This window comes from Colobus angolensis, unplaced genomic scaffold, assembly GCF_000951035.1.
Source record: "Colobus angolensis palliatus isolate OR3802 unplaced genomic scaffold, Cang.pa_1.0 Scaffold239, whole genome shotgun sequence".
Taxonomy (NCBI): Eukaryota; Metazoa; Chordata; class Mammalia; order Primates; family Cercopithecidae; genus Colobus; species Colobus angolensis.
In genome coordinates this window covers 376189-401713 of record NW_012115588.1, presented here as the reverse complement: position 1 = coordinate 401713, position 25525 = coordinate 376189, and the positions used below count along the sequence as shown (strand labels likewise).

The 25525-nt window shown below is 47.0% G+C and overlaps 3 protein-coding genes across 8 annotated transcripts in view; 1 reads left to right on the top strand and 2 right to left on the bottom strand.

Moving 5' to 3' along the window:
• The window catches only part of LOC105514006 (chromosome unknown open reading frame, human C22orf46), a 15823-nt gene extending 14977 nt beyond the window's left edge, over positions 1-846 (bottom strand). The window contains 1 exon segment of the mRNA XM_011945093.1: positions 553-846. Within this exon segment, the coding sequence (XP_011800483.1) occupies positions 553-768 (216 nt within the window). The 5' untranslated portion in view covers positions 769-846.
• Positions 847-891: 45 nt separating this feature from the next.
• Positions 892-16333, top strand: NHP2L1 (NHP2 non-histone chromosome protein 2-like 1 (S. cerevisiae)). Of its 3 annotated transcripts, none has more exons than XM_011945095.1 (4): positions 892-961; positions 2098-2288; positions 10992-11112; positions 15081-16333. In XM_011945095.1, exons 2-4 carry the CDS (start codon positions 2286-2288, stop codon positions 15341-15343), a joined length of 387 nt encoding a protein of 128 aa, XP_011800485.1. In that variant the 5' UTR covers positions 892-961; positions 2098-2285; the 3' UTR covers positions 15344-16333. The 3 variants fall into 3 exon arrangements, with proteins under 3 accessions (XP_011800485.1, XP_011800484.1, XP_011800486.1); XM_011945096.1 differs by lacking the exon at positions 892-961 and adding an exon at positions 8781-9012 and having other exon boundaries at positions 2173-2288; XM_011945094.1 differs by lacking the exon at positions 2098-2288 and having other exon boundaries at positions 898-961.
• A 5118-nt stretch (positions 16334-21451) lies between these two features.
• The window catches only part of XRCC6 (X-ray repair complementing defective repair in Chinese hamster cells 6), a 37565-nt gene continuing 33491 nt past the window's right edge, over positions 21452-25525 (bottom strand). For all 4 annotated transcript variants that reach the window (XM_011945089.1, XM_011945091.1, XM_011945092.1 and 1 more), the window contains 2 exons: positions 24038-24151; positions 21452-21871 (listed from right to left, as the gene is read on the bottom strand). In XM_011945089.1, the coding sequence (XP_011800479.1) occupies positions 21678-21871; positions 24038-24151 (308 nt within the window). In that variant the 3' untranslated portion in view covers positions 21452-21677. The remainder of the gene's footprint in view (positions 21872-24037; positions 24152-25525) is intronic.

The window sequence follows — 25525 nt, the reverse complement described above, 5'->3', positions numbered from 1 at the left end:
GCCTGTAATCCTAGGTACTCGGGAGGCTGAAGCAGGAGAATCACTTGAACCAGGGAGGCAGAAGTTGCAGCGAACCAAGATCACACCACTGCACACCATCCCAGGCAACAGTGTGAGACTGTCTCAGAAAAAAAAAAAAGAGAGAGAAAGGAGAAGTCCATTTCTGGTGACTGTATGGAGGATAGGCTGTGGTTGGATAAGAGAAGCAGCAAGAACCGGGCAGAAGGCTGTTGCTATGGTCCAAGTGAGATATGATGGTGTCTCTGCCCAGGAAGGTGTGGTGTGGTTGGGAGAAGTGATCAGATTTGAGATACAATTTGCAAGTATAGCCCCTGGGACTTGCAGATGGATTGAATGTGTGGAGTGAGGGAAAGAGAGGAGCTCAGGGTGACTCCTGGGTTTGGGGCTTGGCCGATGCTCTCCCCGAGCAGCCTGAGTTTCCCTCTGATTCATTTCTGGTACACCAGCCATGAAACAAGGTCCTTGTAACAAGTGACAGAGACAATCATGGTGCTGAGGGAAGGAGGGTGAAAGTGTATGGGGCCCACTCACCTTGATGTCATTCCTTGTGCTGAAGCGGGTCCTGGTGACCTGGTGCCAATAGTGCCGGACCTGCCAGACCAGAAAGAGGCAGAGGACAAGCAGGTTGCCACAGCACTGAGGGTCCCTGCAGCTGTGATCCTGGGAAAGCAGGCCCTGCACTGGCTCCCACTCAGGGCCGTGAAATGGCCCCACCACGGCACAGGCACCCAACAGTGACAACAACATGGCAAAGTTTAGGTCAGGCAGATGGTGTTGGGAGCTAGGGGGCAGGCCTGGCACATCTGATGCAGCCAGCTGCAGTAGGATAGCTGCCACCTCATAGCACCCCTGTCACTGAGGCCACCTCACAAAGCGGGCTGATGCCCCATCCTCAACTCTGACCCTGGTGCCAGGGTTGGCTAGCATGCTCTTGGTGCAGGTAAGGACAGTATTGGGGAATTGCTCAAAAGTAATTAAGAGGAAGAACTTGTTTTAAACAACCCCATCCTCTGGAATGAAGATTGAGTTCCCTGAATGTGTGATGGGGTGATATAACCTGCAGTCTGCTTGATTTCTTTCTTCCTATGAGATACTTGGATCTGCCTGTCCTTCTATCTGTTATCAAACTAATAAACACTGTATTGAATACATGTATTATTGTTTAACCATTCAGCATCTGTTTCTCGTTGCTTGCAGTAGCCTGATTTCCCGTGGGGGAATTACTTTTCCCATCTTAGGATCAGTGTTGGTGGGAAAATAAATGCTACCCTGAAGACTCTTTTACCCAAAGGTTCTATTCAAAATAAATATCTGAGCAGGCAGGGACGTCAGCCAATCATAATGAGCCAGGACTTAACCGTTTAGTGGCTGAATTTTTTTTTTTTTTTCAGACCGAGTTTTGCTCTTGTTGCCCAGGCTGGAGTGCAATGGCGCAATCTCTGCTCACTGCAACTTCCGCCTCCCAGGTTCAAGCGGTTCTCCCGCCTCAACCTGCGGAGTAGCTGGGATTACAGGCATGCGCCACCACGCCCGGCTAATTTTGTATTTTTAGTAGAGACAGGGGTTTCTCCGTGTTGGTCAGGCTGGTCTCGAACTCTCAACCTCAGGTGATCCGCTCGCCTCAGCTTCCCAAAGTGCTGGGATCACAAGCGTGAGCCACCGCGCCCAGCCTTCTTTTTTTTTTTTTGGTCTTTGAGTCTCGCTCTGTCGCCCCAGCAGGAGTGCTGGAGTGCAGTGGCACGATCTCAGCTCACTGCAGCCTCCACCTCCGGGGTTCAAGCGATTCTCCTGCTTCAGCCTCCCAAGTAGCTGGGTTTGCAGGCGCCCGGCACCACGCCTGACTAATTTTTGTATTTTTAGTAGAGACGGGGTTTCGCCATGTTGGCCAGGCTGGTCTTGAACTCTTGTCCTCAAGTGATCCGCCCGCCTCGGCCTCCCAAAGTGCTAGTATTATAGGCATAAGCCACTGCGACCGACTGGTGGGTTATTTTTTGAATCTTTAATTCATTGTTTCTGCCAATAATTTGTACTGGACAGCTCATAAGAACGCCAAAGTACGTTCCTTCATCAACGCAGAGCCAGTTTCCGCGCTAGTGCCCCGTAGTGGGCGGGGCCCGCTAGCTCGCTTGCGTAGCGTCATCTTTGCTTCCTGCCGCGCAGGGCCATTTCCGCTGCTGCTTCTGTGAGTTTTTCCGGTGGAGGCGAACGCTGCTCAGAAATCAGCTGTGCTCCTCTAGGAGTGCCGAGCCCGCGGAACAGCAGCCATGGTAAGTGCGTGCGCCGGCCAAGGGACCGGGAAGCAGGAGACTCGGGGTTGCGTTCACTCCCTAGCCTGTTAGATGAAGGCTTAGACCCTGCGCCGTCTCATCCGCCGGCGTTGGTTCTTAACCGCTGGGCCCTGAGTTAGAACTCCAGCAGCCGCGGGTTCCCAACAGCCTGGCCCGAGGTTAGAACTCGAGGTTAGAACTCAGGAAACCTCAGGATCCCCGCTGCTGTGGTGCTTTGCCGCACGGTCTGTTTGCGTGGGAGAAGGTCTGCGGCGAGCGGAGGGGGCAGGGCCCAGTGGGAGAAAGAGACCAACCACGTGGGAGAGGGCAAAAAGTTGGGTGAAGAAAACTTGGCTCCAGCTTTTTTTCCCCTTGTTTCTTTTCGTACGAAATCTATGGTGGCGTGGGACCCTGGGATTCGGATCAACCTCCCCTACCCACCCTACCTCACCCCACCCCAGTTGCTGGGGTCCAGGAGATCTGTGGGTGTGCGCCTAGTGCTCGCCGCGAGTCACACGCGCTAGGGACCTAGAGGAGACTCTGGCATTTGGGGGCTGTGGGGAACATGAAGTGAGCGCGACTTCCTGGAGCGCAGGAACGGCTTCTCCCGCAAGGTGGTGGCTTCAAAACCCAGAAGTCTGGTAGCACCACGTGCGGCGTCTCTAAACTCTTCGTCGTCTCTGACTTTTAAACATATAGGGAAAGTTCTAAAACGTGTGTCCTGGCGTAGTCGTTTTGGTTGGCACTTGGTGAGGAGGGAAGAATTTGCAAAGCACTGTAACTTCTATAGTTAATCCTTACAGCGGAGCTTGGATCCCGGCGGTAGCACTCCCCCCAAACCTCCTCCCGTGCATTTTGAAGCTTAGTACCTGGCTGAACCTAGAACTCGAAGCTTTCAAACTCAGTGCTCGCTTTTATGCAGTTTCCTGAAACGTTTTGGAATCGGATGGTCTCAGGTTGAACTTTGCAGTTTTGCTCAACTGTAAAATGGGGATGACAGTGCATGAGGATGTTGTGAGGATCAGATGAAATAAAGCATGTTAAACATCTAGTCCTCATGCTTGGCACAGAGTGAGCACGCAGTATTTGTTGTCCAATCAAAACCTTGCAAGTTTTGGCTGTCTGGTGTACAGGGAAACCAAACTGATCACGCTAGGTAGGGATTTAGGTTGGCTGGTGGTATGATATCGTTCATTAATTTATTTAACCTCTGAAGAAATTGAAAGGTGAATAAATACACCCTAAGCAAGTTTCAATTAGTGTTTATAAGCTAGGTAGTTTGGTTTTAAAATTGAGTTTAACTTTTTTGCTTACTAATGGTGAAACATTTAGGTATTTGATGGCTGTTCAGATTCCTGAAGTTTTCCTCTTTTATGAATTTGATATTTATTGAGAGTTGAGGATCCTGACTTCCAGAGAATGGGTTGTTGGAAACAACAGCAATTTTAAAAGTTTTTTTAAATTGACATATCATAGTTGTACGTACTTTGGGGGTTCCACGTAATTTTTTATTTATTTTTTTTTTTAGACGGAGTCTTGCTCTGTCGCCCAGGCTGGAGTGCAGTGGCCGGATCTCAGCTCACTGCAAGCTCCGCCTCCCGGGTTCACGCCATTCTCCTGCCTCAGCCTCCCGAGTAGCTGGGACTACAGGCGCCCACCACCTCGACCAGCTAGTTTTTTGTATTTTTAGTAGAGACGGGGTTTCACCGTGTTAGCCAGGATGGTCTCGATCTCCTGACCTCGTGATCCGCCCGTCTCAGCCTCCCAAAGTGCTGGGATTACAGGCTTGAGCCACCGCGCCCGGCCCACGTAATATTTTTAAGTATATCTATTTTAAAATGTGGGACAGGGCCAGGCACGGTGGCTCATGCCTGTAATCCCAGCACTTTGGGAGGCTGAGGTGGGTGGATTATGGGGTCAGGAGTTCAAGACCAGCCTGGCCAACATAGTGAAACCCTGTCTACTAAAAATACAAAAAAATTAGCCAGGCGTGGTGGCAGGCGCCTGTAATCCCAGCTACTTGGGAGGCTGAGGCAAGGAGAATCACTTGAACCTGGGAGGCAGAGGTTGCAGTGAGCCAAGATCGCGCCACTGCACTCCAGCCGGGGTGACAGTGTGAGACTCTGTCTCAAAAAATATAAATAAATAAAATAAAAGGTGATAAATTATTAACCAAACTTTCCAGCTGGGCACGGTGGCTCACACCTGTAATCCCAGCACTTTGGGAGGCCGAGGTGGGCGGATCATGAGGTCAAGAGTTCAAGACCAGCCTGACCAACATGGTGAAACCCCATCTCTACTAAAAATACAAAAATTAGGCGGGCATGGTGGTCCGTGCCTGTAATCCCAGTTACTTAGGAGGCTGAGGCAGAAGAATCACTATATCCGGGGAGGCAGTGGTTGCAGTGAGCCGACATCGTGCCACTGCACTACAGCCTGGGTGACAAAGTAAGACTCTGTCTCAAAAAAAATAAAATAAAATCCCTACTGTAGTATCAAATAAAACATATTTGTATGGCTGGATGTGGTGGCTCACACTTTTAATCCCAGCACTTTGGGAGGCCGAGGCAGGTGGATCTCGACTCACTGAAACCTCTGTCTCCCGGGTTCAAGCGATTCTCCTGTCTCAGCCTCCCAAGGAGCTGGGATTACAGGCATGCACCACCACGCCCAGCTATTTTTTGTTTTTGTTTTTTGATAGAGACAGGGTTTTGCCGTGTTGGTCAGGCTGGTCTCAAACTCCTGACCTCAAGTGATCTGCCTGCACCCAGCCTAAACAATTTTTTTTTTTTTTAATTAGCCAGGAGTTGGCCGGGTGCGGTGGCTCACGCCTGTAATCTCAGCACTTTGGGAGGCCGAGGTGGGTGGATCACAAGGTCAGGAGTTGGAGACCAGCCTGGCCAACACGGCAAAACCCTGTCTCTACTAATAATACAAAATTTAGCCTGGCATGGTGGCGCATGCCTGTAATCCCAGCTACTCGGGACGCTGAGACAGGAGAATCTCTTGAACCCGGGAGGCGGAACTTGTGGTGAGCTGAGATTGTGCCATTGCACTCCAGCCTGGGCAACAAGAGCGAAACTCCATCTCAAAAAATAAAAAATAAAATAAAATAAAATTAGCCAGGAGTGGTGGCCCACACTTGTAGTCCCAGTTACTGAGGAGGCTGAGGCAGGAGGATCACTTGAGCCCTGAAGGTTGAGGCTGCAGTGAGCTATTGTCATGCCACTGCACTCTGGCCTCAGTGACAGAGTGAGACCTTGTCTCAACAACAAAAAGGTAATTCTTTTTTTTTTTTTTTTTTTTTTGAGTGGAGTTCCACTCTTTCACCCAGGCTGAAGTGGCGGGATCTCAGCCTACTGCAACCTTCACTTCCCGGGTTCAAGCCATTCTCCTACCTCAGCCTCCAAGTAGCTGGGATTATAGGTGCCTGCCACCACGCCCAGATAATTTTTGTATTTTTAGTAGAGATGGGGTTTCACCATGTGGTCCAGGCTGGTCTTGAACTCCTGACCTCAAGAGAGCCACCCACCATGGCCTCCCAAAGTGCTGGGATTACAGGTGTGAGCCACAGTGCCTAGACTGCCCTAGCTAAGTTTTTAAATATTTTTAGAGTTGGGGGTCTCACTGTGTTGCCCAGGCTGGTCTCAAACTTCTGGCCTCAATCAGTCCCCAGCCTCAGTTTCCCAAGTTGGTGGGATTATAGACCTGAGCCACTGCAGCCGGTTCAGAATACATTTTTCAAACATGGAACATTTTTGAAAATTGGCCATAAAGCAAGCCCTGCAAATTTTAACATTGTTAATATTACATACCATTTTTGCCCTACCCAAATGGAAATAAGTTAAAAATTAGTAACAAAGTATTTTGAAAAATATAAACTATCAGATTTTTATTTATTTGTTTATTTATTTATTTATTTATTTATTTTTTTGAGACAGAGTCTGGCTCTGTCTCCCAGGCTGGAGTGCAGTGGCCGGATCTCAGCTCACTGCAAGCTCTGCCTCCCGGGTTTACGCCATTCTCCTGCCTCAGCCTCCCAAGTAGCTGGGACTACAGGCGCCCGCCACCTCACCCGGCTAGCTTTTTGTATTTTTGGTAGAGACGGGGTTTCACCGTGTTAGCCAGGATGGTCTCGATCTCCTGACCTCGTGATCTGCCCGTCTCGGCCTCCCAAAGTGCTGGGATTACAGGCTTGAGCCACCGCGCCCGGCCAGATTTTTAAATTGTAGTAGGAGGCAGGGCACGGTGGCTCATGCCTGTAATCCCAGCACTTGGGAGGCCAAGGCGGGCGGATCACGAGGTCAGGAGATGGAGACCATCCTGACTAACACAGTGAAACCCCATCTCTACTAAGAAAAAATACAAAAAATTAGCCGGGCGTGGTGGGGGGGGCCTGTAGTCCCAGCTACCTAGGAGGCTGAGGCAAGAGAATGGCGTGAACCCAGGAGGCAGAGCTTGCAGTGAGCTGAGATCTCGCCACTGCACTCCAGCCTGGGCGAAAGATCGAGACTCTGTCTCAAAAAAAAAAAGACATTGTAGTAGGAATTCAAAAATGGAACAGAACAATAATGAAAATACCACATACCAGAGCATAAGTGACAAGGGCAGAGGAGGGGAAGAAACAAATGAAAGGATATAATGAAAGTATCACTTGGAGCCTAAGATGCTAATGCTACAGAGAAAGGGGCCAAAAAGGTAGGAAAAACACACAAAGACAAAATAACCCTAAAGAAAGTAGAAGGAAAGAAAAAAACAAAAGGAGAAATTGCTGAAATAGAAAGTAGAGCATACTGCTGGGTCTCTTCCTTTCTGATGCCCCTCTTTCTTACCAGAGAGAACTGTTCTTTCTTTTTCTTTTGCCTATTAAACCTCTGCTCCTGACGAGGTGCAGTGGCTCATGCCTGTAATACCAACACTTTGGGAGGTCGAGGCAGGTGGATCACCTGAGGTCAGGAGTTTGAGACCAGTCTGGCCAACATGGCAAAACCCAGTCTCTACTAAAAAATATAAAAATTAGCCCATCATGGTGGTGTGCACCTGTAATTCCAGCTACTGGTAGGGGCTGAGGTAGGAGAATTGCTTGAACCCAGGAGACAGAGGTGGCAGTAAGCCGAGATCGCACTTCCACACTCCAGCCTGGGCAACAGAGCAAGATTCCATCTCAAAAAAAAAAAAAAAAAAACCTTGCTCCTAAACTCCTGTGTGTCCGTGCCCTAAATTTTCTTGGCACGAGACAACAAACCCCAGATATTTACCCCAGGCAATGAAGCTAGTTCAGTTTGACACTGTTGTCAAAGTTTTGGGGAATTTGTCACTGTCATGCATTGCTGGCGGGTGTGCAAGTTGTTAAACCCTGTATAGGGTCAGTTTGGAATAGATATAAAAGTTACAAATGCATATTATATCTTTTGACTCATTAATCCCACTTCTAGGAGTTTATCTTACAGATATACTGAATGAAACATACTATAGATTAGGTATAGATGAGATTAGACATTATAGCATTTATATAATAGTAAAAGATTAAAAATGTATAAATGGGCTGGGCACAGTGGCTCACGCCTGTAATCCCAGTACTTTGGGAGGCCCAGGCAGGAAGATTGTTTGAGGCCAGGAGTTCAAGACCAGCATGGGCAACATAATGAGACAGTGCCTCTAAAATTAAAAAATGAGTCAGACGTGGTGATGCATGCATGTAGTCCCAGCTACTTGGGAGTCTGAGGCAGGAGGACCACTTGAGCCCAGGAAAGTCCCCTTCAGAAAGACTAATCAAAAAAATAAGGCCAGGCACGGTGGCTCACTCCTGTAATCCCAACACTTTGGGAGGCCAAGACAAGCGGATCACTTGAGGTCAGCAGTTGGGAGACCAGCCTGGCCAACATGGTGAAACACCGTCTCCACTAAAAATACAAAAAAAGTAGCCGGGTGTGGTTGTGCGTGCCTGTAGTACCAGCTACTCTGAAGGCTGGGGCCGGGGAATTGCTTGAACCCCGGAGGAGGTTGCAGTGAGCCAAGATGCCACTACAGCACTCCAGCCTGGGTGACAGAGCGAGACCCTGTCTCTAAAAAGAAAAGGTTTAAGTGAGTAACATATGAAGGAGACACGCTCTATAGACATTAAAAAGAAAGGATGACCAGGTGTGGCGGCTCACGCTTGTAATCCCAGCACTTTGGGAGGATGACGCAGGCAGATGACATGAGATCAGCAGTTCGAGACCAGCCTGGCCAAAGTGGTGAAACCTCGTCTCTACCAAAAATACAAAAATTAGCTGGCCGTGATGGCGGCCACCTGTAATCCCAGGTACTCAGGAGGCTGAGGTTGCAGTGAGCCGAGATTGCGCCACTGCACTCCAACCTAGGCGACAGAGGGAGACTATGTCACTAAATAAATGTATGAGGAAGAGAAAAATAATATGGAGGTCTTCCCTCGACCTCCCTCAACCACCTTCCTTTAGAGAACTCCTCCATCCTTCACCTAATTTCTCGTAGTTGTCCTGGGACCAGGAAAGGTTCGCCTAAGATAACGAGTTAGGTAGAAGACAGGGAGTCCTGGTGTACAGGCTGGCCCTGGACGTCACTTCCGCTGGCGGCAGTGACGTCACTTCCTGCTCCTGGGGGCGGGGCATCCGTGTCCTTGCGGTGCGGGGCAGCAGACTCTCCAGACCAACAGGCGTGGTGTCCTCGCGGTGTCCAGCGAGAGGCTACCAAGACAGACGCTATGGTGAGTGTTCCTACTGGGCCCCTACCCACGGGTCACCTCCCGAGAGCCGCGGTGCTGCAAGCGTGGTCCAGCTATGTCAGAAAAGCTGTAAAAAAATTGAAGGAGAAAAAGGCAGGCGCGCGGTATCGGGCAGGAGACCACCGAGACAGGCGCTGTAGATGAGTGGTCCAACCTGGCCGTCTCCGTCTCCAGCGACTGCTGTCCACCCTGTGTCTAGCCTCCAAGGCCGAGGTTAGGTGGTAGCCACAGCAAGTCACTCGCAATTCACACCTTACACTCGATGGCGACATGCGGGGCCGCACCTGCGTTATAATATGAATATATCCTTGTACATAAATATGTGTTTGTAAAAAAAGAAGAGAGGGAGATGAAAGTAATGAAATGGTTAACTGGAGCAGTGGGAATGAGATGGAAGGAGCGGAAAAGGAAGGCCACTCACCCAATTTGCTCCCTACGTGGATGTATATTTATTTATTGAGACGGAGTCTCACTCTGTCGCCCACGCTGGAGTGCAGTGGCGCCATCTCGGCTCACAGCATCCTCCGCCTCCTGGGTTCAAGCTATTCTGCGTCAGCCTCTCGAGTAACTAGGACTACAGGCGTGAGACACCGCGCTCAGCCCCTACATGGGTTATTTTGACACAAATCTCAATGGCGTCATTTTATCCATAAGTATTACAGTATGTATTTATAAAGTAAGGATTTTTAACATAACTGAAAATGCCATTAATTAGTTAATAAGGGTTGCAAGTTGGTGATATTTAAGTGTACCATTCCCTCTTTATTTATTAGGCGGAATAGTGATACAAGAGGTACTTCTCATCTGGTTACCTCCTAATACAGCATTTAGGAAAGGCACAGAGGATGATTGTTTCCCTTTCCCAGTTGTCAAAACATTGAGTTGCTATCACTGGCATAGTTTTGACTTTTAAACCATGAAGATATTTTACATATTTGAAAAATAAAATTTAAAGCAAGCTGACTACAAACGAAATAAACTTACTTGTATACCAAATTGCTAACCACAAGGAAAATTTTAATTTTAATAACTTTTGAACAAAGTCCTGTCACTGGATGACTTTAATAGGATATATCCTAAGAACAAAAATAAATTTTGACTTCAGTCAGTTTGTTGGTAGAGGTGGTATATTGATGTAGCAATTTTGGAACCATTTTGTGTGTATTGTAAAGTAGGTGAGGAAATACTTTGGTGTGTTGGAAACCAGGGGTTTGAACAGAAGATATGCATATAGAATGGGGAATGGAAAGAGAACTTTGTGCTACATTTACTGTAAATTATATCTTATTGATTCAGTAAATTCCAGTGGAATATGGAAATTCAAATTTAAAGATTACCCATGGACTCCTGACTTCAGGTGATCCACCCGCCTCGGCCTCCCAGAGTTCTGTGATTATAGGCATGAGCCAGGAGTTCAAGACCAGCCTGGCCAACATAGTGAAACCCTGTCTCCACAAAAAATACAAAAATTAGCCGGGTATGGTGGTGCCCGCCTGTAGTCCCAGCTACTTGGGAGACTGAGGCTCAAGAATCATTTGAACCTGGGAGGCAGAGGTTGCAGTGAGCTGAAATCACACCAGTGCACTCCAGCATGGGCAACAGAGCGAGATTCTGTCTAAAAAACAGAAATGAATTACCCATGGACTCAAATGGATGCTAAGCCATGGCCATTTGTAATCCATTTGCTGTAATATTATGAAACATTTGGCTGAAGAAAGACAAAAGTATACGAGCTTTAGTATACTTTATTGAACTGTGTAATTCCTAATACCTAATACTGTATTTCCTTTTTTTCGAAGGTAGGAGTGGAAAGGCCATTGTTAACTACCTGGTGTTTTGTGTGTTTGCGGGTTGGGGAGCAGGGCACCTGCCCGCTGTGTCTCAATTGTTGATTAGTATTTTGTGACTCAGGTAGGAAAACTTCTGGCTCAATTTGATTGATACTTTTATTTCCCCCATAGACTGAGGCCGATGTGAATCCGAAGGCCTATCCCCTTGCCGATGCCCACCTCACCAAGAAACTACTGGATCTCGTTCAGCAGTCATGTAACTATAAGCAGCTTCGGAAAGGAGCCAATGAGGGTAAGGCAGCCACAGGGTGCTCTGGGGGAATGTTAAAGGCACCTGTTTCCATGTGGGGCCTCTGGTCTAGATTTCCAATTTGGGAGGAGGAGGGCTAGCTGCTTTTGACTACAACCAGTAGGAGGTCTTTGGCATTAGATGCTAAAGCTGATGGGCTAAGAATTTTTTTTAGACCCCCCAGTTATTAACATTTTGCCACATTTTCCTTCTTTTTCACTCTATAAATGAATTTTATTTTTGTTGAACCATTGGAAAGCAGTTGTAGAGACTTTGTATAGTAGCTGTATGACCTCTCCAGAGCCATCAGAAGGAAAGGGATATTAATGCTTTTTAGCATCCCTTATACTTAACATTCATGAATTTCATTTGGTTCCCAGAAATATTCCCTACCCCTCTCCCTTTTTTTTTTTTTGGATGCAATTATTCAAAAACATGGAACGTTTCACGAATTTGCATGTCATCCTTATGCAGGGGTCATGCTAATCTTCTCTATTGTTCCAATTTTAGTATATGTGCTGCTGAAGCGAGCACCACATCCCTTTGTAAAAAAGAAAAAAAGCTGTTTTTCAGTGGAATAATTATGTGTGCATGATACTTCTGCCCAGAGGTAATATAGGATACCCTCACTTTGTTCGATTTTTATTTTATTTTATTTATTTATTTATTTGAGAGTTTCGCTCTTGTTACCCAGGCTGGAGTGCAATGGCAGGATCTCAGCTCACTGCAACCTACGCTTCCCGGGTTCAAGTGATTCCCCTGCCTCAGTCTCCCAAGTGGCTGGGATTACAGGCATGCACCACCACTTCCGGCTAATTTTGTATTTTTAGTAGAAATGGGGTTTCAGTATTTTGGTCTGCCTGGTCTCAAACTCCTAACCTCAGGTGATCCACTGCCTTGGCCTCCCAAAGTGCTGCTGGGATTACAGGCATGAAACACTGTGTCCAGCCTTATTGTTATTTTTATTTTTTTCAAGTAGAGATGACATTTCACCGTGTTGGCCAGACTGGTCTCGAACTCCTGACTTCAAGTGATCTGCCCGCCTCGGCCTCCCAAAGTTCTGGGATTATAGGCGTGAGCCACTGCGCCTGGCTGCCCAGCCTTATTTTTTTTTTATTTTTTATTTTTGGAGACAGAATCTCACTCTGTCGCCCAGGCGGGTCTTGAACTCCTGAGCTCAGGCAATCTGCCTGCCTCGGCCTCCCAAAGTGCTGGGATAACAGCAGGCGTGAGCTACCACACCCCGCCAGAATACTCTCATTTTAACAGATGCCGGTAGTGTGATGTGGTAGAGCTCTTTTGTCGTTGAAGATTTTTAATGGAAACATTAGAGATTTTGTGAACCGTGTTCGAGATTTAGGAGAACCATTATAATCGCTTTTACCTGTGTTGCTGAAGGAAGATAAAGTAGACTCTCATCGTGGTGCTCTTTCCTCCCTGCTCGTCACACTGCATTAACTGCAGTGCCTGGTATAGCAGTGACCAGTGGGGCGTTGTAGGGTGACTCACCAGCTCTCCTGGGAGGTGTCTCTTCTCACTTGATGCACTCAGGTCAGCTTGGCTGGGCAGGGGCGTGAGTTCTTACACCTCAGGTAGATGAGGACTCATGGACACAGAGCAACCTTATTTCCTCTTGCCATACTTTGCACGGTGCTAGGCACACAGATCCTTGAGTGGATATGCTCAGTCTCAGCAACTCAGTTCAGAATATGCTTACTAGGAGTTCAGGGAGGAAGATGCAGCAATTTTCCATACTTCTGCCTCAGTGTCAGGTATTCTTTCTTGCCATATTTATTGATTGCCTGCTGTGTGCCGGGCACATGTATGTATGCTGGTGATGCATTGGTGAACAAAACGAAGTCTCTGCCTTCTTGGAGTGTACATTCCGGTGGAGAAAGACATAGGTTTTATGACTGGTGGTAAAGAATGCTGTAAAAGAGAATAAAGTAGAGAAGGGACATAGGAATGGCAGTGGTGGGTCTTTTTAGATGGAGTATTCAGAGAAGGTCTGTCTGAGGAGCTGAAGTTTGAGCAGAGAACTGAATAGATGAGGGTGTTGGAAAGAAACGTTTTTGGGCATGGTGCAAAGGCATGCTTGAGGGACTCTAAGGAGGCTAGTGTGTGGCTGGAACTAAGTGAGGGGATGAGAGGTACTAGGAGATCACATGAGACAGTGTAGGCCACTGTGAAAGAGTCACTCCTATGACTTTTGTAGGGTGAATAAACTATAGTAGTATCAATAGAAATGAACATGCTTTGCGTTTACCATGTGTCAGGTATTATTATTGTTTTTTTTTTTATTTTTTTATTTATTTATTTTAAGATAGGGTCTCTGTAGCCCAGGCTGGAGTCCATTGGCATTGATCATGGCTCACTGCAACCACAACCTCCTGGGGTTAGGTGATCCTCCCACCTCAGCCTCCCAGGTAGCTGGAGCAACAGGTGTATGCCACCACACCTGGCTAATTTTTTATATTTTTAGTAGAGATGGGGTTTTGCCGTGTTGCCCATGCTGGTCTTAAACTCTGAATTCAGGCGATCTACCTGCCTCAGCCTCCCAAAGTGCTAGGATTACAGGTGTAAGCCACCACGCCTAGCCTCATTCTTATTAACTTGTTTAATCCTTTCAAGAATCCTATTAGGTAGAATTATTAGGTAATTAGAATTAGGTTAAGAAGAATTAGGTAATTATTGTTTTATTAGGTAGAATCCTATTAGGTAGAGTTATTTTATAGATGATAAAAGTAAGGGAAGTTAAACACCTTGCTCAAGGTCATTTGTGTAACAAGAATGAGTGCCAGCGTTTGTACTCAGGCAGTGTAGCTCTAGAGTGTGTGCCCTTCTCCAGTACTCCAGCACGAATGCAGAGTATTCGCACTGAGCCACAGAGGCAAGCAATCAGGAGAGTATGCATCTGAAACGGTGCTGTGGGGTGTTGAACTTGCATGGTGAGTCCCGTGTAGGGTGAGCTTTCTAGAAGTATTGATTATGGCAGATTGAGATAGTAAAACTCTGACTCTCAGTCAGTGATACCTTGAGAAGTACTAATTTATTAATAAACTACTACTTGCTGGTGGGGGTTTGTGGAAGCTCTTGCAGTTGACAAGGCAAGAGATGATGGTAACTTGGACAAGTATAGCAGAGGAGTAAAAAGAAGTGGTCAGGGCCAGGCATGGTAGCTCACACCTGTAATCCCAGCACTTTGGGAAGCCAAGGTGGGTTGATCACAAGGTCAAGAATTTGAGACCAGCCTGGCCAACATAGTGAAACAAAAAATCAGCTGGGCGTGGTGGCGGGTGCCTATAATCCCAGCTACTTGGGAGACTGAGGTAGGAGTATCACTTGAACCTGGGAGGCAGAGGTTGTAGTGAGCCAAGATTGCACCACTGCACTCCAGCCCGGGCGACAGTGCGAGACTCCATCTCAAAAAAAAAAGAAAGAAAGAAAAAAGTTACCAGATTAGGCTGGGCACAGTGGCTCATACCTGTAATCTCAGTACTTTGGGAGGCCAAGGTGGGTGGATCACTTGAGGTGAGGAGTTCGAGACCAGCCTGGACAACATGGTGAAACCCTGTCTCTACTAAAAATACAAAAATTAGGGGCACGTGCCTGTAATCCCAGCTACTTGGGAGGCTGAGGCAGGAGAATCACTTAAACCCGCGAGGCGGAGGTTGAAGTGAGCCAAGATCGCACCACTGCACTCCAGCTGTGAGACAGAACAAGACTCCATCTCATTAAAAAAAAAAAAAAGGTCAGATTCAGGACGTGTTTCAAGGATAAGTGGTGGGTTTAATGTAGAGCTTGAGAAAAGGCCATTGTGTATGACTGACTGATGTTTGAATCCTCTATCACATCCCAGGGTCGGTCTAGGACACACACAATTGTGTGTGCCTAGGCATTCTTCCCAGTTTGTTGTGGCTGCCCTACCCAAGCCCACATCACCTGTTAGCTTCACGCCCTTCTCTCCACAGCCACCAAAACCCTCAACAGGGGCATCTCTGAGTTCATCGTGATGGCTGCAGACGCCGAGCCACTGGAGATCATTCTGCACCTCCCACTGCTGTGTGAAGACAAGAACGTGCCCTACGTGTTTGTACGCTCCAAGCAGGCCCTGGGAAGAGCCTGTGGGGTCTCCAGGCCTGTCATCGCCTGTTCTGTCACCATCAAAGAGGGCTCGCAGCTGAAACAGCAGATCCAATCCATTCAGCAGTCCATTGAAAGGCTCTTAGTCTAAACCTATGGCCTCTGCCACGTGCTCCCTGCCCCGCTGAGGTCGTGTATCATATTGTCTGTGTTAGCATGTAGTATTATCAGCTACTCTGTATTGTTATAAAATGTTGTAGTACTAAATCTTGTTTCTGGATTTTTGTTTTTGTTGTGTTTTATAGGGTTGTTTTCCCCCTTCCTTTCCTCCCTCCCTCTGCCATCCTTCATCCTTTTATCCTCCCTTTTTGGAACAAGTGTTCAGAGCAGATAGAAGCAGTGTGGTGGCACCGTTGAAAGGCAGAAAGAGCCAGGAGAAAGCTGATGGAGCCAGGATAGAGATCCGGTTCCAGCTTTCAGCCACTAGCTTCCTATTGTGTGCAAAGTGTGGTGGAATTAAACACCATTCATTAAGTATCCCTGTGCCTGGCACACAGAATCATTCATATGTGTTAAAGTGATCAAGGGGTTTCCTTTGCATTTGGGCGATTGTGTATCATTTGAGGGAGGAAGCATGTGTTCTGTGAGGTTGTTTGGCTATGCCCAAGTGTCATTTACTCATGTACCCCTGCTGTTTGCTTTTGGTAATGTGATGTTGATGTTCTCCCCCTACCCCCAACCATGGCCTTGAGGGTGGCAGGGCAGCAGCATACCAAAGAGATGTGCTGCAGGAATCTAGAGGCGGCCTGTGAGCCATGGGGCAGTTGACCTGGGTCTTGAAAGAGTCGGGAGTGACAAGGTCAGAGAGCATGAACTGGTGCTGGCATGAAGGATTCCAGGAAGATCATGGAGACCTGGCTGGTAGCTGTAACAGAGATGATGGAGTCCAAGGAAACAACCTCTCTCTGGTGAATGGGACTTTCTTTGGTGGACACTTGGCACCAGCTCTGAGAGCCCTTCCCCTGTGTCCTGCCACCCTGTGGGTTAGATGTACTCTCTGTCACATGAGGAGAGTGCTAGTTCATGTGTTCTCCATTCTTGTGAGCATCCTAATAAAAAAATCTATTCCATTTTGATGACAGAATGGCAGTGCCTGATTCTTAGTAAGTATCCGGCTAAAATTGGAAAGAAGACATACTTAGTATTACTAGAGTGGTGATAGCTGCTTAGACTTTTTTTTCCTTCTTTGTGAAAGAGATTCACTCTTGTTGCCTAGGCTGAAGTGCAGTGGCACAATCTCAGCTCACCGCAACCTCTGCCTCCTGGCTTCAAGTGATTCTCCTGCCTCAGCCTCCCAAGTAGCTGGGATTACAGGCATGCGCGACCACGCCCGGCAAATTTTGTATTTTTAGTAGAGACGGGGTTTCACCATGTTGACCAGGCTGGTCTTCAACTCCTGACATCAGGTAATCCATCCACCCATCTCAGCCCCGCAAAGCACTGGGATTACAGGTGTGAGCCACCACGCCTGGCCAGTTAGCTTAGACTTTTTTTACCAGAAGGCTATGGAAGAACTGTCTCCTCCTACCAGGTAGTTTCTGCCTTGGCAGTTCAAAACGTCATACAGACTCAACTGGGGCATTGCTGTCACTGGAACTGGCTTTCTCAACCTCTGTGCTGTTGACATTTGGGGCTGGTTAATTTGTGGGGACTTTGCTGTGTTGTATCATGTTTAGTAGCATCACTGGCCTCTACCCACTAGGTGGCAGTAGCAGCCCCCCCCCCCCCGATGAAAAAATGTTTCCAGGCCTTGTCAAATGCTCCCGGCAGTAAAATCACCCCCAATTGAGAATCATTGTTGGAGAATCAGGGTTTCTAGTAACCCTTGGCACATGCAGGATTGGTATTGGTGACTCAAGCCACTGCCCCCTCACTTGCCTCTTCTACTTACTATCTTAAAGATAAGTCCCTTGAGAGCCTAATACCTCAGCTTGAGAAGTCTTCCAAGGTGCAAATAACTGGGTACCATAGTGGTCAAGTGAGAATAGATCCCCTCTTCACCAGCTTGGACCCATACACCCCTGGTCCAGCAAGAAGCACACCAGGGGGAACCTGGGAGCCACCTTGGCCAGTTGCACCTGTTCTGTGCATCCTGGGCTGGTCATTTCTCCCAGCTTACTCCAGTGTTCTTATTACCACCCCTGAAGCAGTTTTATATTTTTGGATGGTGGAATTTTATGCAGTGCTTACTTTTTCACAGTCGTGCATTCAGTGTTTTTGGTCAATGACAGATCACATAAATGACAGTGGTCCCATAAGATTATAATACTGTGTTTTTACTGTACTTTTCCTATGTTTAGATGCACAGATGCCATTGTGTTACAATTGCCTACAGTATTCAGTAACATACAGTACAGGTTTCTAGCCTAGGTGTATGTATAGTAGGCTATTCCATCTAGGGTTTTTGTTTGTTTGAGACAGTCTCGCCCTGTCGCCCAGGCTGGAGTGCAGTGGTGTAATCTCAGCTCACTGCAACCTCCGCCTCCTGGGTTCAAGCGATTCTCCTGCCTCAGCTTCCTGAGTAGCTGAAATTACAGGAGCACGACACCACACCCAGCTAATTTTTGTATTCTTAGTAGAGACAGGGTTTCCCCATGTTGGTCAGGATGGTCTCGATCTCCTGACCTCTTGATCCGCCCACCTTGGCCTCCCAAAGTGCTGGGATTACAGGCGTGAGCCACTGCACCCAGCCGGTTTTTTAAAGTATACTCTATGGTGTTTACACAGTGATGAAACTCCCTAACAATGCATTTTTCAGAACTTATCTCTGTCATTAAATAACACATTACTTCTTTTTTTTTTTTTTTTTAAGACAGTCTCGCTCTGTCGCCAAGGTTGGAATGCAGTGGAGCAATCAATCTCAGCTCACTGCAACCTCCGCCTCCCGGGTTTAAATGATTCTCCTTCCTCAGCCTCCTGAGTAGCTGGGATTACAGACACATGCCACCATGCCCAGCTAACTTGTGTACTTTTAGTAGAGATGGGGTTTTACCATGTTGGCCAGGCTGGTCTGGAACTCCTGACCTCAGGTGATCCGCCCTCCTCAGCCTCCCAAACTGGTGGGATTACAGGCATGAGCCACCACGCCCGGCCTCTTCTGGTTTTCAATAAGACATTAAAACAAGACATTACATAAGGGGAAACGCTGAGAGGTAAAAGGCTCATCTTCCCACGTAACTGCAGCTTTCGATGAGTGCCATTCCAGACGTTCCCTCTGCACCTGGCCTAGAAGTAAACAGACATATGTGCATCCGTGTGTTTGTTTCACTTTTGGCCAAACGGATTCGTGTTCTCGAGCTGCTGCGGCGGCCAGAAGGTACCCAGGTGCAGCTGAGTTTAGCCCGCCAGACCCTTCCGCTTATGGCTCCCAGGTCCGGGAACCCGGCCCACCTCCTCCGTGGCGCGCATGCGCAGGCTCAGGTCCGCGCTCCGCGCCGGCTATATCGCCACCTGGCGGATGGAAGCCCGATGGCCGCGGTAGAAGCCAAGCGCCACACGGCACTCCATGCAGATACCCAAATCCGAGGATGCCCAAGTCCCTGATGTAACATGACGCAGTATTTGCATATGAGTTACGCACGGCCTCCCGGATACTTTAAATAATACTCTAGATAATTTACGATACCTAATAAAATGTAAATGCTATGTAAATAATTGTCATACTGTATTATTTATGGAATAATGACAATTTTGTTGTTGAGACGGAGTCTTGCTCTGTCGTCCAGACTGGAGTGCAGTGGCGTGATCTCGGCTCACTGTAACCTCCTTCTCCCGGGTTCAAGTGATTCTCCTGCCTCAGCCTCCCGAGTAGCTGGGATTACAGGCTCCCACCGCACACAGCTAATTTTTTTTATTTTTAGTAATAGAAACGGGGTTTCACCATGTTGGCCAGGCTGCTCTTGAATTCCTGACCTCAGGTGATCCGCCCTCGTCGGCCTCCCAAAGTGCTGAGATTACAGGTGTGAGCCACCGCGCCTGGTCGGCTAATGACAAAATTAAAGTCTGGCCAGGCACAGTGGCTAACACAGTGGCAGGTCACCTAAGGTCAAGACTTCGAGAGCAGCCTGGCTAACACGGAGAAACCCCGTCTCTACTAAAAATAAAAAACTAGCCGGGCGCAGTGGTGTGTGCCTGTAATCCCAGTACTGGAGAGGCTGAGGCGGGAGAATCGTGTGAACCCAGGAGGCAGATGTTGCAGGGAGCCAAGACTGTGCCACTGCACTCCAGCCTGGGCAACAAGAGCAAGAGTACAGACGCAACCATTCATTTTTTTCCCCCAAGTTTTTTTTTTTTTTTAATTTATTTATTTATTTATTATTTATTTAAGACAGCGTTTCACTGTGTTGCCCAGGCTGGAGTGCAATGGCGCGATCTCAGCTCACTACAACCTCCGCCTCCCAGATTCAAGCGATTCTCCTGCCTTAGCCTCCCGAGTAGCTGGGATTACAGGTGCACGCCATCATGCTCGGATAATTTTTTGTATTTTTAGTAGAGATGGGGTTTCACCATGCTGGCCAGGCTGGTCTCAAACTCCTGACCTCGTTATCCGCCTGCCTTGGCCTCCTAGTGTTGGGATTACAGGCGTGAGCCAGCATGCCTGGTCCCCAAATATTTTTGATCCACGTAGGTTAAATCCATGGATGTGCAGCCTGCAGATGCAGAAGGCCAACTGTACCTAGAGTGCCATGTTCTTTTATGTATTTTCTCATTTTCACTATGTGATGTTATTATAAGAACATGGAAGCTTAGACTCAAAAATGCCTCATAAACTGCCCAAGGTCACTTGTATATATGATGGCACTAAAACGTAAATTTGCTAAATCAGCCTCGTGAGCTTCCAAAGGCCTAACCAATTGCACTGGAACATGGTATTTCTTCTCTCCTGGGTGGGGGGTTCAGCAGGCAGAGAAGGCATCATTCATTTACAGACAAATAACACTCTGCTGCTATTTAGCATAGACCTCGGGTGATTTGTCTAACATCCACACAGCTACCTGGCTCTGGTAGGTGTTTGACCCCTGAACTCTCATTCTCTCCATTTTGGAAGTAAGAGGCAACGGAGCATAGGCTTGGGCATAGTGTGCACAGCAAAGCCAGCCTGGGGCTCACTCCAGGGCTGCTCTTTACTAGCTCCAGCATCCAGGGTTGGATACCAAGGGCTCAGTGGGGCTACTCCTTGTCCTCCTATTGCAGGTGACTGGCTGTGACTAGTGTGATTCCAATCTACCTTGGTATATTAACCCCCTGTAGAATCCAGTTTCCAAACTTGCTCCATTTAAGGGCAATGGTCCAATTTCTCAACAATTTCTAAGCATCTAATGGGAGAATTATCTCCCCTCTTGCCCATACACGTAAGGAAATACAAAAAAATACAGTATCTCCTTTCAAACAAAAACAAAAGCAAAAACAGGTTAAAAAAAAAAAAAAACCTATAAAGCTTAGAGCCAAGAATCCAAAGCTGAGAATCTCTTAAGAGGAGTAATCGGGCACCTCCTACACTCTCTTCCTCGAAGTGCTGCTCATCCTAGTCCTGAAGGACACAGGACCTGCAAACCCTTACTCACCTCCTAAAAGCAGATCAACAATTCCAGATGCTCTCCTTCCTTCCTTCAGGATAATTCTTCAGAAGACAGGGAGGACAAAGCAGGGAAATAGAGGAAAAAAAGGTAAACGACACTCCTGTCCTCTTCCCCTTCCTTAAATATTAGGACCTTTCCTCATCTTCTTGAACTTCCTACAGCTCCCCCGAAACACAAGAGGAATAACTCTTCATTTCACTTATTCTGGAACCCAAATTCTCATGGCAACAGAAAATCGGTATATTTTTGCAAGACTTAATGTCGCATTAAGAGGAATGCAATGAGAGGGAGTTGCTGTTTACTCAGGAACCAAATGGCCCCAGAACTAAAAGTGTTACCTTCTTACTGCTTCAGAAATCTGATTACACCTTAACATGACACATTTAAAGAAAAACAAGCTAGAGGACAGAGGATAAGAATATAATCCTGCTAGGGCTTCTTATTCCCCAAATACCTTCACCTGCCCTGACCCGTCACTCTCACCCTCCCTGCTGATACTTGTTTTGTTTCCATTGTGGTGATGAGCGTTCCCAAGGAAAGAGAAAATTAAGCTAAGTGACGGCCAGTGAGTTTTGGATGCAAGGCATACACACCTTTCTCCTTCACACGAAAGAACGGTATATAGTACAAACTTAGGGCTCTTTATTCAGGCAGTAAAGTAAGGAACAGCAAAGTGGGAGGGCTACACCATCACCATGGCAACAGAAAGCCTCAAAAACATAAAGTCCCTCAACTTATGTCGGGTAGACTCTTCCTAGCTCAGGAGAAACACATTTTAACTGGCTAAGGACAAGGCCAGGCAGCCTGGCCACACTGTGGAAGGGCAGCTGGACGCACGGTGTCTGGTCAGTCCTGGAAGTGCTTGGTGAGGGCTTCCAGCAGCTCCTGCTTCTTCAGCCCACTCTTCAGCCCGTAAGCCCGGCAGGCTTCTTTCAGCATGGGCACAGTGAACTTGCCCAGCGTGCCCTTGCTGATGTGGGTCTTCAGCTCCTCTTCTGAATACTCTACCTTGGGCCTTTTGCTTCCAGAACCATCATTATCTGGGGGAAAAGGTCAGAAGGGAGTGACTGGAAATGCTACAAGTGGCATCCCGCTACATGGCATGGGGGCCCTCATATAATCTGGGCTGCAATTAACCATAAAGCTGTAATGCCAGCCTAGGACACCATGGGGAAGACTTATCTCGATAAGGCAGCTTCATTTAAAGTGCAAAATAAAACACAGATCACACCTAGGAGGAAATTACAAGTAGTGTGAATGCCATCAGTTTACCCAAAACTGTTGCTCACTCTGGGTAAGTCATTCCTTCCTTCCTTCGAAAATCTTTTACAGGTTCATGACCAGCCTTGGTAATATAGTGAGACCCTGGCTCTACAAGAAATAAAATCAACCAGCCATGGTGGTGTGCACCTGCAGTCTCAGCTACTCAGGAGGCTGAGGCTGGAGGATCACTCAAGCCCAGGAGGTTGAGGCTACAGTGAACTGTGATTGAGTCACTGGACTCCAGCCTGGGTGACTGAGCAAGACTGTCTTAAAAAAAAAAAAAAGGACATAACTTCTGTGTCATTTTTGAGACGGCGTCTCGCTGTTATCACCGAGGCTGGAGTGCAATGGCATGGTCTCGCTCACTGCAATCTCTGCCTCCCGGGTTCAAGGGATTTTCCTGCCTCAGCCTCTCGGGTAGTTGGGACTACAGGCACCCACCACCACATCTGGCTAATTTTTGTATTTTTAGTAGAGATGAGGTTTCACTATGTTGGCCAGGCTGGTCTCGAACTCCTGACTTCATGATCCACCCACCTCGGCCTCCCAAAGTGCTGGGATTACAGGTGTGAGCCACCGCACCTGGCCAACTTCTGTATCATTTTTATTGTAAATTTAAAAAATTAAGTCCTGGAAGGGTGAGAGTACAGGAAAACATTCTCACTCCTTCTTGGATAGAGGGTAAATCTATCACTGTTTTGGAAGCAATTCACTGCAAGAATGTATCCTGTGGATCTATTCACACAAGTACACAATGGAAAAGCATGTTCACTGCAGCATATCCACCTGTCAATACAGGTCTGGTTAAATAACCTGGTGTATCTATCCAATGAACTACTCTGCAGCCTCATTTTTTAAAAAATGAGATAGATAGGTAAGTGCAGATATAAGTAACTGTGCAACATATATAGCTGAGTATCAAAAATAGCAAACTAGAAAACAATGATTATTATTCCATTTTGTGCTGAAATATGTATGCTGGTATGTATAAATACATATGGTTGTATAGACAGTTCTTTTCTAAAATTTTTTCATTTTTAATTTTTGTGGGTACATAGTAGGTATATATATTTGTGGGGTACATGAGGTATTTTGATACAGGCATGCAATGTGAAATAATCACATCAGCACAAAGGGGGTATCCATCCCCTCAAGCATTTGTCTTTTATGTTACAAACATTCCAATTGTATTCCTTTAGTTATTTTTAAATGTACAATTAAATTACTGACTATAGTCACTCTGTTGTACTACCAAATAGATCTTAATCATTCTATTTTAACCATCCCCACCAACCCCCCAATGCCCCACCACCCACTACCCTTCTCAGCCTCTGGTAACCATCCTTCTATGCTCTATCTCCATGAATTCAATTGTTTTGATTTTTAGATTCCACAAATAAGTGAGAACATGCAAATATCTGTCTTTCTGAGCCTGGCTTACTTAACATATTATTGCAAATGACAGGATCTCATTCTTTTTTATGGCTGAATAGTACTCCACTGTGTATGTGTACCACATTTTCTTTATCCAGTCATCTGCTGATACACACAGGTTGCTTCTAAATCTTGACTACTGTGAATGGTGCTGCAATAAACATGGGAGTGCACATCTCTCTTTGATACACTGATTTCCTTTCTTTTGGATATATACTGGATCATATGGCATGCTGGATCATATGGTAGCTCTACTTTTTACGTTCTGAGGAAACTCCAAACTCCTCTCCATAATAGTGGCTGTACTAATTTACATTCCCACCAACACTGTGTGAGGGTTCCCTTTTCTCCACATCCTTGCCAGCATTTGTTATTGCCTGTTTTTTGGATAAAAGTCATTTTAAGTAGAGTGTGAATAGATATTTCTGAAAGGATACTGCCCACTGTGATAAGACCATCATAAAAGCAATTTTTTAAAATAGCCCACATGTCCACATTCAGCTCCTCACCGTGTTTTCTCTTGGTAACTTTCCCTTCAGGATTGTAATCTGGTGGGTAAACAAGCTCCTTAAACTCATCCACCAAGGAGCCCAGTCTTTTATTCATTGCTTCAACCTTGGGCACTAGAAAATCAAAACACAGAAGAGTGGCCTGGTGAGTCACGAGCCCCAGCTTGCTGTCCAGTTCCAACTCTCTGAGAACCAGAAGACAGAGCACCTAACTGCTGGGGTGGGAGGGGTCTAGGGAAAGGTCTTTCCAGCATTTACCAAGTACCTTCCAACACCTGCATTTACTGTAATCACACATACTACCGCCAGGCACTGTTGTAAATGCTTTAAATTTACTCTATTTACTCCTTCTAACAACCTATAGGATAGGTAAATTTGTCCCCAGTTTTTATTTTTTTTGAGACGGAGCCTCGCTCTGTCACCCAGGCTCGAGTGCAGTGGCGCAATCTCGGCTCACTGCAAGCTCCGCCTCCCGGGTTCACGCCATTCTCCTGCCTCAGCCTCCTGAGTAGCTGGGACCATAGGCACCCGCCACCACGCCCAGCTAATTTTTTTGTATTTTTAGTAGAGATGGGGTTTCACTCTTCACAGCCCAGTGAGAGTGAGGAGGTGGATAAAAACGATGCAGTGGAGTTGGGCAACACCATGCAAGAAGCGACCATACAGGCACACTGTAACACAGGAGGGATGGTGAAAGATAAAAAGCAGAAGGCATCGGGTGACAAACAGTAGGTGACATATAGCTGTGGAAGGTAGGGTGTTAAGGAGGACAGAGCCAGTAGAGAGGTGGGAAAGATGGGCATGGTGAGGTCATAGAAGCTTGAATGCCTGCCAAGAAATCAGGCCTTATCCAAAGAACCCCCCGATAGCTGCGTGGAGGGTGAACTGAAAGAGGGTAAGAGAGACAGGTGAAGTGGGGTGTGGGTGAGAGGACCCATAAACATAAGAAGTGACAGAACTGGCAGGACTTACTGATACAATAGGATTTATTGTTTAATTGAAATTACAGAGCTGGATACCAGAACGTAAGAAAAATAGGAGTGGAATGGGGAGATGACTGGCTGAAACAGGGGGAGCAAGTATGACAGGAAAAGGTAACTTTGGAGGAAAGATCGTATTTTTGTTTCCTTTTTTGTTAGCTTACAACTATATGGTTAAATCAAGCTTCTGACATGAGCTGTGTCACATTAAGGGCAAGGGTGATGAGATGGGCAGCTCACATGCCCATATTTGCCAAGCATGGAGGGGAGCTGTTGCTGGTGTAACTAGAAGATGGCACAATGCTGGAGCCCAACTGTGCTCCTGCTGCATCAGAAGCCTCCTGTTCTACATCATGGGAACCTCTGCAAGAGCACTGGCTCCCAACCTGGGAATCATCTATAGAGTTTTAAAAGTACTGGCCGGGCACGGTGGCTCAAGCCTGTAATCCCAGCACTTTGGGAGGCCGAGACGGGCGGATCACGAGGTCAGGAGATCGAGACCATCCTG

Excerpts from the sequence above, each read along its gene's own strand:
- NHP2L1 (XM_011945094.1), top strand. Across the intron at positions 11,113-15,080 it reads TCGGAAAGGAGCCAATGAGG|CCACCAAAACCCTCAACAGG; the intron begins GTAAGGCAGCCA and ends TTCTCTCCACAG.